Source organism: Tetrahymena thermophila, assembly GCF_000189635.1.
Source record: "Tetrahymena thermophila SB210 genomic scaffold scf_8254572, whole genome shotgun sequence".
NCBI lineage: Eukaryota > Ciliophora > Oligohymenophorea > Hymenostomatida > Tetrahymenidae > Tetrahymena > Tetrahymena thermophila.
Window position 1 is genome coordinate 106,626 of NW_002476343.1, and position 13,741 is coordinate 120,366.

Consider the following 13,741-nt stretch of genomic DNA (forward strand, 5'->3'; position numbering starts at 1 on the left):
CATGTGTTGTTACTAATTTTAACTCTAAAGTTTATTTCCAAAAGATATTTTTTAAAAGCAATAAATCATGAAACCTTATTTATTTACCTTACCCAATAGAATTTGGTATATTAAAAAATTATATATTATATTTCATAACAAACTACAAATACCCATACAAATATACAGATTTTATATAAAATTCAATATTTAATAACATCACCCTCTCTTTATTTAAGTGGTTATATTTTTTATTGGAGAGAATCATAATAATTTATAATTATTTCCTTGATTTTTATAGAATTTTAAACTAACTTATACATTTAATCTTAATTTTTAAATATTCCAGAGATTAATAAACTTATTATTTTAGATAAGGTCAGGTATTCTCAATAGTGTGAGATCACAAATATAAGCAGTCCAGTCCTGGCATTTGAATTTCCTACTCTTTTAGCCATTCTATAGTTTACTTCCCTGTGTGAAAGCTAGCATTCCCATGCTAAAATATAGTCTTTTTAACTAACTATTTATTACAATTTTCTTAAAATTATTCTAATACTTCATTGTATTTTTCTTAAATGATACTGTTATTTAATCTTTAAATATATAGAGGACCTGCTAAATATGAAAAAAATCCTCAAATCTTTACCTTTAACAGAAATTTAATCCTCTTTTCATATAATTCTGGTGTGATACTCTTTTTTTCTCACTTATAAGAATATTTTACAGATTGCAGTAGCTTGATTCATCATCACTCTTCATGATGCTTTTCATTTACCATTAAACCTGAATCATTTAATGTTAATCTAATCTAATCTCTACTTATATTTTATTAGTTTATTATATAATAAAATTTGAGAACATTAACTCACTCAAATAACCATCTATATATTTCACTTTACTCAAAAAATCGAATAAGTTCTTTATCTAAAATTTTGCTAGAAAAGCAAGTATATTCGAAATTGCTTATTTCAAGTATAAATTAAATGAAAAACTTATTATAAAATTTTGTGTAATATTTATTGATGAAGAAATAGTGTAACAAAATACTTTAATTTATAAAATATAGATAACGCCAGAATAAATAAAGACGTTAGTATAATAAATACTTTTGATAAATTAATATAATAAACTCAATAAAAATATAAATCTAAATGTAAATCTATATAAATTAATTAAAAACCACATAAAATTTCATTAAAAAATCATTTATTTGATTTTATTACGAAAAATTAAACATAACTAACGCTTTATATATTTATATGTGTAAATTCCTTTATTTAATATATTCATAAACTGGAAACTAAAAATTGGTTTATCTATTTTATTTACAAATTAAAAAAATTCAAAAATCTATCAAAGATACTCTCTTAAATCATTAGTTTAAAAAAATCTTCTTCCCCATTTTTAAAGCCATAATAACATTAGAATATTTAACTATTATAAAACATTATTTAATAACATTTTATGTCTTAATGAATAAGATAAAAATTTCAAAAAAATAAGAAATTCAGTTTGAATGATTATTTTACCAGATTCAATTTCTAGAATCTTAATAACTTAAATGTACTTTTGAAAGTAAAAAGAAATGAAATCTTAAAAACAAAAACATTTTTTATTTGTTATAATCTGCTTTAAAAAAGTACAATTAATGGTATTTTTTGAAAATATTTTAAATCTTATTGAGATTAATCTTCAAATTTAGTTAAAAAAATTTTATTTTTAATAAAAGCTAGAAATAATTCCAAATTTTCAAAAAAAGTCAGAATTATGCTAAAAAATGGCTTACACTTTTAAATATTTTAAAATTAATTCTTTACGCATATTTTAATATTTGAAAGTCTTTACAGATTACATATTTAAATTTTAAACTAAAATAAAAAATTTTCGTCTATACCATTTGTGCGTTTTTTATTATTATTTATATCTATAAAATAGACAATTTGAGTAAATAAATATACTACTAAGTGTAATTATTGCTAGAATAAATTAAGAAATAATAGATAAAAATCTCAAATAAATATTAAATCCATAATTAAAATTAATTCACGTAAATATTAATTAGTCAATTTGTAAAGTTTCTTCAAAATTATTCAGTAATTTAATCAGTAACTTAAAATATTTCGATTTGATTTTTTAAATTTTTGGTAGAAGATTTTTATTTTTTGTACTATTTTTATCTTGATAAAAGTAAATATATTAGTTTTCAAACCCTAAAGCAAAAATAGATAGTTAGTCAGTCAATCAGAAAACCCTATTTTTTATCAATTTCTTTATTGAAAGTAAGTGAATTCATTTAAAATGTTTTAAAAAGATTATCTTATTTATTAGATGAGAATATTTAACAGCCAATAAGAATATACAAAAATTAATTATCTTTATATTAAAATTTACGAATACCTTTATATATTTAGGAATAGTAAATAAGTAAAGTAAGTATTGATTAAAGTAAATAATTAAATCCCACTTTATTTGAAATATTACAATTTTTGAAAATATATCTAAATAGAAATAAACAGGGAATTAGATAGATACTCAATCAATTAAAATAAATCGACTATTTTAAGAAGTGGTTGACACTCAAATACTTATTAATAATTAATAAACTAAATTATAAATAATAACTACTTAAATTAAAAATACCAACTAATTAAATTACTAAGCCTTAAACATTAGTAAATGAATAAAAAATTATTTGCTTTTATAGCAATTTTATGCTTCTTAGAAGTTGCTCTCACTTATAATCCATGTGCTATTTGTACATATAGTCCTACTGGCGATGACGCAAATGGCGCATGTGTCAGCTGCCCTCCTGGAGAATGTACCAATGCAACTGGAATTGCTGGATCTAGTCCTAGTGTATGTACTACTAAAGCATGTGTTTAAGGATATTATAGCGCAACAGGTTTTGATACAGACGGAGCTGGAAGTGGATGTGTTGCTTGTACTTCTGGTACATCAACTCCTAGTACTTAAACTGCAGGAATATCATAATCTGTTTGTACTGTTACTCTTAAGGCCTGTGCTAAAGGTAGTTTTTCTGCCTCAGGATTTGATACAGACGGAGCTGGAACTGGATGTACTCCTTGTACTGCTGGTACATCAACTCCTAATACTTAAACTATAGGAACAGCTTAATCTGTTTGCACTCTTAAGGCCTGTGCTAAAGGTAGCTTTTCTGCCTCAGGATTTGATACAGACGGAGCTGGAACTGGATGCACTGCTTGTACTACCGGAACATCAACTACTAGCACTTAAACTGTAGGAACTGCTTAATCTGTTTGCACTCTTAAGGCCTGTGCTAAAGGTAGTTTTTCTGCCTCAGGATTTGATACAGATGGAGCTGGAACTGGATGTATTGCTTGTACTGCTGGAACATCAACTCCTAACACTTAAACTGTAGGAACAGGCTAATCTGTTTGTAGTGTTACTCTTAAGGCATGTGCTGCTGGATCATATAGTGCTTCAGGTTTTGATACAGACGGTAATGGAGCAGGTTGTACTTAATGTGCAGCTAATACTTACTCTGCTTAAAGTGCTACTTCTTGTATTTCTTGCACTAATAATCGTACCTCTCCTGCTGGATCTACTGCTGTCACTGCTTGCGTATGCCCATCAGGAACAACTGGTTCTACAGATGGTGTTAGTACATGTTCTGATAATACTACTAGTGGTTAAAAAATCACTGTTTTTGTATCTCTCATTTTTATTTTAATGTCTTTATTCTGAAACTAAAAGAAATAAACTATACTTTAATATTTTTAGTATGATTCGTGTTTACACATGTGTTGTTACTGATTTTAATTCTTAAGTTTATTTTCAAAAGAAGATATTTTAAAAGCAAAAAATCATAAAACCTAATTTTTATTAATTTTTTATTGCTGATAAGCAAGCTTAGACTATTTATTCCATAATTTTTTCTATTTAAAAAATTGTTAAATCAAATAGTTATAAATGCACAATATTTATGAAGTTGTATAATTTATCAAAATATTAAATAATTGGATAAGCGTTTTTATCTTTTAATTTATTTGCCAATTTCGAAACCCACTCCGAAACCTATTTTTAATTCTATTTATTTATTTATTTATTTATTTATTTATTTATTTATTTATTTATTTATTTATTTATTTATTTATACTTATAATAAACTTTTAATCTAATCAAATGTTTATGGACAAGTAACTAAATAAACTTCTCTAAAATAGCAATTCTGTAAAAAAATACATATGTATTAGAAGGTAATATAAAACATTCTACAAAATGTTTTTTATTTTATTTTAAATACAATTTAATGTGGTAAACTTACGAATTTAAGATATAAGATATAACTAATTATAATTTCTTATATATTTGAGAGAGTTCAATGTTTTTTATTAATAGAAATTTTTTCATTTTATTTTATTAGTCAAAGTAAAATTTATTAAAAATTGGAAGGTATTTTACAGAGTTAAGGTTTCACTCAATAAATATGATTGATAGAGATCGATTATGATGTATGGTACCAGATGCAAACTAATCATTAATAAATTTAGAGCTAGCAACATGAATATGTACTTGCAAGTCGAGCTATTCATTTTCCAAAACTTTTATCTGCATATTTTTCAGCATAAAACTAAGCATCCTTGTTAAGAAGCTATAAGGACTAACAGGTACACTAGCATATCCTGAATTTCAGACGCAGATTTTTATCAAGACTTAGTTAAGTATAATTTTTAGCATAGAATTTACAGCAGGTGAAATTAGAAGTATTTTAGACCATTTTCACAACTTTTACAAATGGTATTCTCCATAAAAGTTGAATATTAACTTACACTACATTAAGTGCAAATAGAGCTTATAGATTTACTTGAATATGTTCCTGCTGGGCTAGCAGTACATTTATCAGAAGCTTTAAATTAAGCTGTTTGTAATATCCTTAAAATTATATAATAAATTTTGCAAAAAAGTATATATTTTACCTTAATTTTTTTTAATTTTACAAAATATTATGAAATATAAATTAATAAAAAAAAATATTAAATAAATTAGATTTCTTATGAAATAATTTTAAGTTTTTGATTTCATTAGTTCAAGAAATTAATTTTAATTTTATTTAAATTTCATCTATCAAAGTGGGTATGGGATAATAAAGGCACCTTTATATTAAGGGTAAAATTTTTACAAAAAATAATTTTTTAAAGCAAACTGGGTATACAAAAAATAAAAGTATTTCAGTAAATTCATTTGTAAAATAATTATTCTAGAATAGCTTTTAGAATAATAATAAAAATTATATAAATCATAAAGTCAAAAATTTATTTAATTTTAGTTTGTTTAGGTTTTAAATATATAGTTTTTATAGACTTAGAAATTGAAATATGTGTAAATAATTAATCTTACAATTGATAAAGTGTTAAAAATTTTTATTTTAGTTATTTTTTGTTTTTTAAACTTGATTTCAATAAAAAGTAATCTGGCAATATTTAGTGTAATTAATTATTAACCTAACTTTTTTGAATATTTGGAATTATTTCTATTATTAATAAAAATAAACTTTCTATAACTAAACTTGAAAATTAATTAAGGTATAAAAAAGTATATTTAGTAACTTTTCAGATATATCTGATATTTAATTTATTTGAAAAATGCCAATAAAATTTAAAATATTTTTTAAAAAATGACATTAAAGTTTATAATTTTTTAGAGAAATTTATAATAATTAAATAATTTGATGTTTCTTTGTAGGCAAGAAAATTTTTTCAAAAGATTATTTAATAGTATTTCAATAGTTTCCTAAATTGATGATCATTTTGAGCATTTTTAATAGATTTTTGAATTTGAACTCATATATTATTCATCAAATAGATCAATTTTTAAGTCTAAAAATATATAAGTTATTAGATTTTATACATATAAATTATAAAGTGTAATGTTAAATTGTAATTATTAGTAATAAAATCTAAAAAGAGAGATGTTAATATAATTATAGTGGTTTATAATTAATTAATATCAACTTATCGTTTAGACTTGTTATTTTGATGATTATTTGATATATTAAAAGTCTAAAAATAATATCTTTGATGAATTGAGAAATATATTACCAAATTAAAAATCTAACTAGAATCTTTTTTAATTATTACATTTACAACTAGTTTTAAAAGGAAAATATCTTGTTTATATAGAATATGAAGTAATACTAACTAAAAACATTAATAGAAAACTTAACTGTTTTCAATATTTTTTGAATTGAAATTAGATAATAAATAAATAGAGGATTTTTAAAAAATTTTAATATTTCTAAATCAGGATTTTTAAGTAGTAACTAAATCTGTAATAGAAAGAAAAATAGTTTTTAATTATAAAAAAGAAAAAATCATCGATTTTTTTTTTTTAAGATGAAATAAAAATAAGAAACATTTTTTGAATACAAATGAATAACTTTATTAAAGAAAATTTGATTAATTGATTTATTTTATTCAATAAGAGACTTGAAATAAATAAGGTAAATAATAATATGAAAGATTAAAAATAGAAATTTTCTTAAATCTAATAAAAAGGAGTAAAAAAAATGTTTATTTAAAGTAAAAGATATTAATTATAAGTTAATTTTGGGTAAAATATTTTTATTTTTATCTAATTAATAAATTAAAAAATAAAATTTAATTAACACCTAAAAATAAATTATTGATAAAAAATAATTTTCTTCATTTTTTGTATCCTTAGAAAATATGTTTGATCTTTTAGTTAGAAATAATAACATCATTTATATTTCATAGTATTTACTTTTACTTTCAAAAATAATAAAAGACTTTTCAAATTAATTACATCTTCATTTATAGTAAATAGAATTATGGAAAGAATTCTGAAGAATTTTATTTTTAATTAAAAAAGACAATCACAGCTAGTTACAAATTGCTTTTTAATATAATTCTGATGCATATAATTATCAGAAACAATCAAAAGTATTTTTATCACAAAACCAAAAGATTATACTAACTTCAAAATATTAAAAGAAATAAGAAGAAAACATTAACTAAAAAATGTTTTTTTAAATAATATTTTTATAATTCTGTTATTTTTAGTCATAAGCATTCGTAATTAGTAAAAGATCCAATCAAATTTTTAAATATATGCAAAGAATAATTAATATCAATTAATAATTGATGAAAAAGTTGTTGCATTGATCTGATAAGCATCCAATCAAATAAATTTCTTTACTTATAAATCCTGAAATTATATTATCAACAGCAATATATTATTAAAGATTTTTCTAGGTAAAAGAGTAATTTATTTATTTATTGTTTGTTTGTTTGATTAATTTTTTTTCTTTTATGTTTTGTGTAAATCTTTTCATATATTTATTTGAACAAAAATCACGAGCTATTAAATATTTAAATTTATCCTTATTTTTAATAGAAAAAACCTTCATAAATAGAAAAATTTGGGATTTATGAAAAAAATATTAATAATTGATTTGAAAATAATAATAAAGTAAAACGATGAATTAAAGAAAAAACAATTTAAATCTTATAATAGCATCAGTAGTAATAATACTTGGATGCAGTTAAGCTTTTGCTTCTAAAGTTACTATACCCTTGAAGTAGAACAAAGACGGAGCTATTTTCTTTCCAGTATAGTATGGATCTTAAAAATGTGAAGTCAATGTCTTTCCTGTATTTAATCAAGACTGCTATAACATTATTTCTAGTTCTTCACACTAAACTAACCTCTGTGGAGCTTAATATATAGGCGTTGATAGTTATACTAATTAACCTAACTACTCTACTGAATTTTAATTAGGTAATGTTAAGGCAAATCTATTATTTGTTAGCCCCGACAATGAATAGATAGAAAAAAGATAACTTTGCTTTTCTTATTAGCAGTTTAAATAAGACAATGTTATTGTTGAATTATTTGAAGACAAACTTATTTAGAATCAAATAACGTATATTAACTTAAATAGTACAACTTTGTAAAATGTTGGAGATGATATGATTGTTGGAAGTCTTGAAATAGGAGAGCCAGATGCATCTTTGATTAAATAAGATTATTCTTTTGTTGAATTGGCAGTCTACACTATTCCTGATAAACAATTTTACAGTTCTTATTGCAGAGGCGCTGTCTATTCAGGCTATCCACTAGGAGCTCACGTTTATGCACATTTTAACATAGATTCTCCATTCACTTAACTTCCAAGTGAATCTGTAAATCAAATCCTTAAAATATTCGACTAAGATAATATTAAATACAGAGTTATATAAGTTGCAACTTCTAAGCACGCTGATATTGTTTTATCATCTGTTGATAAATTATAACCTCTATATATCTACCTCTAACGTAGGTATGGAAAGATTTACACAATTACCCTATAACCTTATTAACTTTACAGACAATTACGCAGTGGCGAATATTAGCTATTAATTTAATAATAATCAGATGACCTTAATTATATTGCATTTGGTAACACAATATTTGACACTTATTATCTTGGATTTGATTTTTAAAATCACTCAGTTCAAATAGTAGAAAAAGCCTAAAAACAAAAAACATCAAACTTTAGAGGGTCTTAAATAATGTAATGAAAAACTAATATAAAATTTATATGATATTTTTGGAACTGTTTAGTATCATTTTAACTTATATATTAGTATAATTTTATATAAAATAAAATAAATAAATAAATAAATAAATAAATAAATAATTATATATATATTTGAATAGCCATCTTTTATTTTCAACATCATTACGAATATTTTAAGATTCTATTTTTAATTTCAAAGACATTTATTTGACTTATCTCATATAAATAATAAGATTTCCAAATGTATGTAATTTTAAATTTAATTTCTTTATTAGATTTCTAATTTTTATTTTTTCATTAAATTTTGAAAGATTTCTTCTTTTTTTTGTTTAAATCCTAACTAAATTTTGTATAGATTCGTTTAATTTGTAGGGTTTAAATATTTTTATTGCATTTTAGTTATGACAAACAAATTATTTAATGTTAAATATATAATTTTCGAAGGCAACTGTTATCTTAATGAATATAAACTGAGCTATTATTAAAAATTCATGCAATATAAATTTAAATCAAGAAGAGTTATAAAGAGACAACACAAAATAAATATTTTTTTATTTTATAATTTAATATACTGAAGAAAAAAAATAATACAAAATTGATAATTAATTATAAACACAAATAATGCAATTTTATTATTTTATCATTAAATTTAATAAATAATTATAATATGATATGTACTCTTCTTTAAAGAGGGTCGGGTCCAAATATAACTTATTTCTAAATTTTACTCTCATATCAAGAAAATTGAAAGGGGTTTCCAAAATTTTTACAATAACAATAGTAGAACACTTAAAGTTATTAAATTTCCATAAATTTAAATTGATATTTAATAATTTTCAAAATAAAAATCAATGATATAATAGAATATCTGTTTCTATGATATAGAAGAAGTAAATATTAATTTTTTTTATTAATAATGTTTAAATTTATTATTCATAAAAAAAGGTTTTAAGCTCTTCACTTTAATCGCATTAGACACTCCATATTGATCTGAGGTATAATTAATTTATTATTATTTCTTTTTTTATATTTAATATTCAAGTTATTTACAATATTATTTTTCTAATTGAAATACTCATCAATATTAATAAGTTTTTTTAATTATTTTAAATTAACTTTCACTTAATTATTATTTTGATTGTTGAATTATTCATTTTTTTACATTTCATCTTTAATATTCATTTATCTTTCTAACTTAATAATTAAATATATTTTTTTATTTAATATTTAAAAAGTTGGAAAGAAATTGATTATAAAGGTGCTTCAGCCTTATGTTTCGGTTTATCAAATTGCACTAATCTCTCAAATTTGATACTTGATCTTTAGTAAAAACAGATTTTTTGTTATTGATTGTGACATTTTTAAATCTAAAAATGAATTTAAAACGATATAACTAACTTTTTTAATTTATTAAATTATTAGCTTTTTATTTGATTTATTTTTATTATGCTTGTGTTTTTTTTGTTTATTTAATTCATTTTTTCATTTTCAACTTCTGTTTCTATTATTTATTTAATAATTAATTAATTTCTTATGATTTCATATTCAATTTTTCCTTCTTACTAACTATTTAACTAAATATTTTTTCTTCAATATTTAAAAGGTCGAATTAAATTGGTGACGAAGGTGCATCAGACTTAGGTTCTGGTTTAGGAAAGTGCACTAATCTCTCAAATTTGAAATTTGATCTTTAGTAAAATTTTTTATTGGTTTTTTTTAATATAAAAACGAATTCAAATAACATTAATAACTTTTTTAATTTATTAGATTTATTATTATTTCTTTTTTTTTCAGCTTGTGTTTTTTTATATTAGTTACTATGTTTGCTTGCTAATTTAACTCATTTTATAATTAATTTTAATTATTATTTCATATTTTTTCTTGATTTTTTCTTTCTAACTAAATAATAAACTATACAATTTTTCAAATAAATTAACCACCACTTTTTGTATATATTTTGATTTTTAATTATTATATAAAAGAGCAATACACATAAAAAAAACAAGGGTTAATTTATTTGAAACATCTGTATATTTTTTTCTTCAATATTTAAAAAGTAAAAATAAAATTGCCGTATTTGGTGCATCTGGCTTAGGTTCTGGTTTAGGAAAGTGCACTAATCTCTTAAATTTGGAGCTTAATCTTGAGTAAAAACAGTTTATTTGTTTGGATTGTGATACTTTTGAAATTTAAAAATGAATTTAAAACAAAAAAACTAATTATTTTAATTTATTTATTTGTTAATATTTAAAAAGGGACAATTAAATTGGCGATACATACATACATACATACTCGCACATGGTTACATGCACTCGGGATAGGGGCCCTATATATAATTACTTATACATTATTATTATACGTATACCAATTTATTTATATATAATTGTGGGTAATATACTAGAAGGGAAGGGTCACCTACACCCTAATGGCATTTCTACTAATCTTCCATGATTTGACTACGCATTATGCTCGCTTCCCATTTGTATTCCAGATCTTCTGTTCAGAATGGGGCCTCCTCTTTACCTCCTATCAGATTTGGCCCTTCCCTCCTACCAAGGAGACCGCTGGTAACATTCACATTTTTACATGGAATTTTTCGAAATAAAGGGGGCGGTATAGGATTCGAACCCCCGATATCACTGCTAAGACCCTCCGACTCGCCCACTCGAGTCGCTTAGCCCTTCTTTTAAATTGGCGATTAAGGTGCATCAGATTTAGGCTCTGGTTTAGGATATTGCACTAATCTCTCAAATTTAACACTAAAATTAAGGTAAAAACAATTTATTTATTTTAGACTGTGATATTTTTGAATATAAAAATGAATTTAAAGCAAAAAAACTAACTAAATCTTTCATTTATTTATTAGTTTTTTATTTGATTTATTTTTCTTTTTATGTTAATTTTTCTTGTGTGTTTTTTATTTCTTTGTTAATCTAACTGAATTCTTATAATTTCATATTTTTTCTTCATTTTTTCCTTCTAACTAACTAATTAACTAATTAAATATTTTTTTTTCAATATTTAAAAAGTGGGAATGAAATTGGTTCAGAAGGTGCATCAGGCTTATGTTATGGTTTAGGAAAGTGCACTAATCTCTCAAATTTGGTACTTTATCTAGAGTAAAAACTGTTTATTTGTTTTAGATTGGGATATTTTGAAATTTATTTATAAGTTTTTCATTTGATTTAATTTTCCTTGTTTTTATTCTACTTTTATTTTTTTATTTGTTTGTTTGTTCGTTAATTTAATTCATTTTTTAATTTTCAACTTTGGTAGATGTAAATTTTTAATTAATCTCTTATGATTTCATAGTAAACTAAATATTTTCTCTTCAATATTTAAAAAGGGAGAATCAAATTGGTGATGAAGGTATATCAGACTTAGGTTCTGGTTTAGGAAAATGCACTAATCTCTCATATTTGACACTTTATCTAAGGTAAACACTTTTATTTGTTTTTGATTGTGATATTTTTGAATATAAAAATGATTTTAAAGCAATATTACTAATTACCTCTTTTAATTTTTTTATTAGCTTTTTATTTTATTTATTTTTCTTTTTTTTTTGCTCTGTTTGTGTTATTTATTTATTCATTTCTTTATTTTTTGTTAATTAACTTCTTTTTCATTTTCAATCTTTTCTTTATAGTTAATTAATTAACTCATTTCTTATTATTTCATATTTTTCTTTATTTTTTCCTTCGAACTAATTAAATATTTTTTTCTCTTCAATTTTTATAAAGGTTTAATTAAATTTGTGCAGTTGGTACATCAGGCTTAGGTTCTGGTTTAGGAAAGTGTAGTAATCTCTAAAGTTTAAAACTTGATCTTTAGTAAAAAGAATTTTATTTGTTTTGGATTATGATATTTTTGAATATAAAAGTGAATTTAAAGCAACTCTTTTAATTAATTTATTAGATTTATATTTCATTTATTTTTATTTTTTTTATTTTATTTGTGTTTTTTTTTATTTATTTATTTCTTTGTTTTTTTGTTAATTTAACTCATTTTTTCATATTGAATTTTTGATTATATTTTAATTAATTAATTTCTTATTATTTCATATTTTTTCCTTCTAATTAACTAATTAATATTTTATATTGAATATTTAAAAAGGGATAATTAAATCAATGGTGAAGGTGCATCGGGCTTAGGTTTTGGTTTAGGAAAGTGCACTAATCTCTCAAATTTGACACTTTATTTTGAGTAAAAACAGCTTATTTACTTTGGATTGTGATATTTTTGAAAATAAAAATGAATTTAAAACAATATAACTAACTCTTTCATTAATCTAAAAGACTAACTAGTTAACCTATTATTTCTTCAATATTTAAAAAGTAAATATTAAATTGATGTAATTGGCTAATTAGGCTTAGGTTTTGGTTTAGGAAAGTGCACTAATCTCACAAATTTGACATTTAATTTTAAGTAAATACAGTATATTTGTTTTGGATTACGATGTTTTTGAGTATAAAACTCTTTAATATAATTAACTCTTTTTATTTATTTATATTTTTATTTACTTTTTATTTTATTTATTTTCCTTTTATTATTCTTATCTATTTTTAATTTTTCTTACTTTGTTTGTAAATTTATCTTTTTTTTTGATTTTCAAATTTGAATTAGCAATTTTTTTTTCTTCAATATATTAAAAGGCAACTTTATATTGATAGTTAAGCTGCATCATGCTTAGGTTCTGATTTAGCAAAAAGTACTAATCTTACAAATTTGGCACTTAATCTTGAGTAAAAACAGTTTATTTGTTTTGAATTGTGATATTTTCGAATATAAAAATGAATTTAAAATAATATAACTCACTCCTTTATAGATTTATTTTATTTATTTATTCTATTTGTAATTTTTTTTGTTTATTTTTTGTTAATTTAGTTTCATTTTAATTTATTTATTTATTTTTATCATTTCAAATTTTTCTTCATTTATTTTTTCATTTTATATTTTTTCTTCAATATTTCAAAAGAAAAAAAGAAATTGGTGATACAAGTATATAAATATTAGGTTTTGTTTTATCAAACTTGACAAATCTCTCAAATTTGACACTTAATCTTAGGTAAAAACATTTTATTTGTATTTTTGAAAACTATATAAATATATCTTTTAAATATTTGCTATTTATTTTATTTATTTTTCTTTTTTTATTCTGCTTTTGTTAATTTATATTTTTTTGTTTGGTTAAAGGGGGGG

The 13,741-nt window shown here is 21.8% G+C and overlaps 6 protein-coding genes across 6 annotated transcripts in view; 4 read left to right on the plus strand and 2 right to left on the minus strand. All coding sequences in view use genetic code 6, as the record gives it.

Annotated features, from left to right (window-relative positions):
- Positions 1-382: 382 nt before the first annotated feature.
- On the minus strand, positions 383-1,167 carry TTHERM_00891270 (transmembrane protein, putative; the record flags this gene model as incomplete). Its single annotated transcript, XM_001020319.2, has 3 exons — positions 383-405; positions 450-502; positions 629-1,167. The coding sequence occupies 3 exons, from the start codon at positions 1,165-1,167 to the stop codon at positions 383-385; spliced, it is 615 nt and encodes a 204-aa protein (XP_001020319.2).
- Positions 1,168-2,658: 1,491 nt separating this feature from the next.
- Positions 2,659-3,708, plus strand: TTHERM_00891280 (hypothetical protein; the record flags this gene model as incomplete). The annotated part of the gene is made up of 1 exon (XM_001020320.1): positions 2,659-3,708. The coding sequence occupies one exon, from the start codon at positions 2,659-2,661 to the stop codon at positions 3,706-3,708; it is 1,050 nt and encodes a 349-aa protein (XP_001020320.1).
- An 844-nt stretch (positions 3,709-4,552) lies between these two features.
- TTHERM_00891290 (hypothetical protein) lies at positions 4,553-4,741 on the minus strand (the record flags this gene model as incomplete). The annotated part of the gene is made up of 1 exon (XM_001020321.2): positions 4,553-4,741. One exon carries the CDS (start codon positions 4,739-4,741, stop codon positions 4,553-4,555), a length of 189 nt encoding a protein of 62 aa, XP_001020321.2.
- Positions 4,742-7,460: 2,719 nt separating this feature from the next.
- On the plus strand, positions 7,461-8,543 carry TTHERM_00891300 (transmembrane protein, putative; the record flags this gene model as incomplete). The annotated part of the gene is made up of 1 exon (XM_001020322.2): positions 7,461-8,543. The coding sequence occupies one exon, from the start codon at positions 7,461-7,463 to the stop codon at positions 8,541-8,543; it is 1,083 nt and encodes a 360-aa protein (XP_001020322.2).
- An 850-nt stretch (positions 8,544-9,393) lies between these two features.
- On the plus strand, positions 9,394-10,741 carry TTHERM_000891310 (hypothetical protein; the record flags this gene model as incomplete). Its single annotated transcript, XM_012798643.1, has 5 exons — positions 9,394-9,432; positions 9,488-9,537; positions 9,778-9,867; positions 10,146-10,235; positions 10,600-10,741. The coding sequence occupies 5 exons, from the start codon at positions 9,394-9,396 to the stop codon at positions 10,739-10,741; spliced, it is 411 nt and encodes a 136-aa protein (XP_012654097.1).
- A 266-nt stretch (positions 10,742-11,007) lies between these two features.
- TTHERM_000891321 (hypothetical protein) overlaps positions 11,008-13,741 on the plus strand; it is a gene marked incomplete at both ends in the record, with an annotated part of 3,768 nt that continues 1,034 nt past the window's right edge. The window contains 8 exons of the mRNA XM_012798644.1: positions 11,008-11,312; positions 11,572-11,661; positions 11,889-11,978; positions 12,283-12,372; positions 12,656-12,745; positions 12,878-12,967; positions 13,195-13,284; positions 13,518-13,607. Of these exons, the coding sequence (XP_012654098.1) occupies positions 11,008-11,312; positions 11,572-11,661; positions 11,889-11,978; positions 12,283-12,372; positions 12,656-12,745; positions 12,878-12,967; positions 13,195-13,284; positions 13,518-13,607 (935 nt within the window). The remainder of the gene's footprint in view (positions 11,313-11,571; positions 11,662-11,888; positions 11,979-12,282; positions 12,373-12,655; positions 12,746-12,877; positions 12,968-13,194; positions 13,285-13,517; positions 13,608-13,741) is intronic.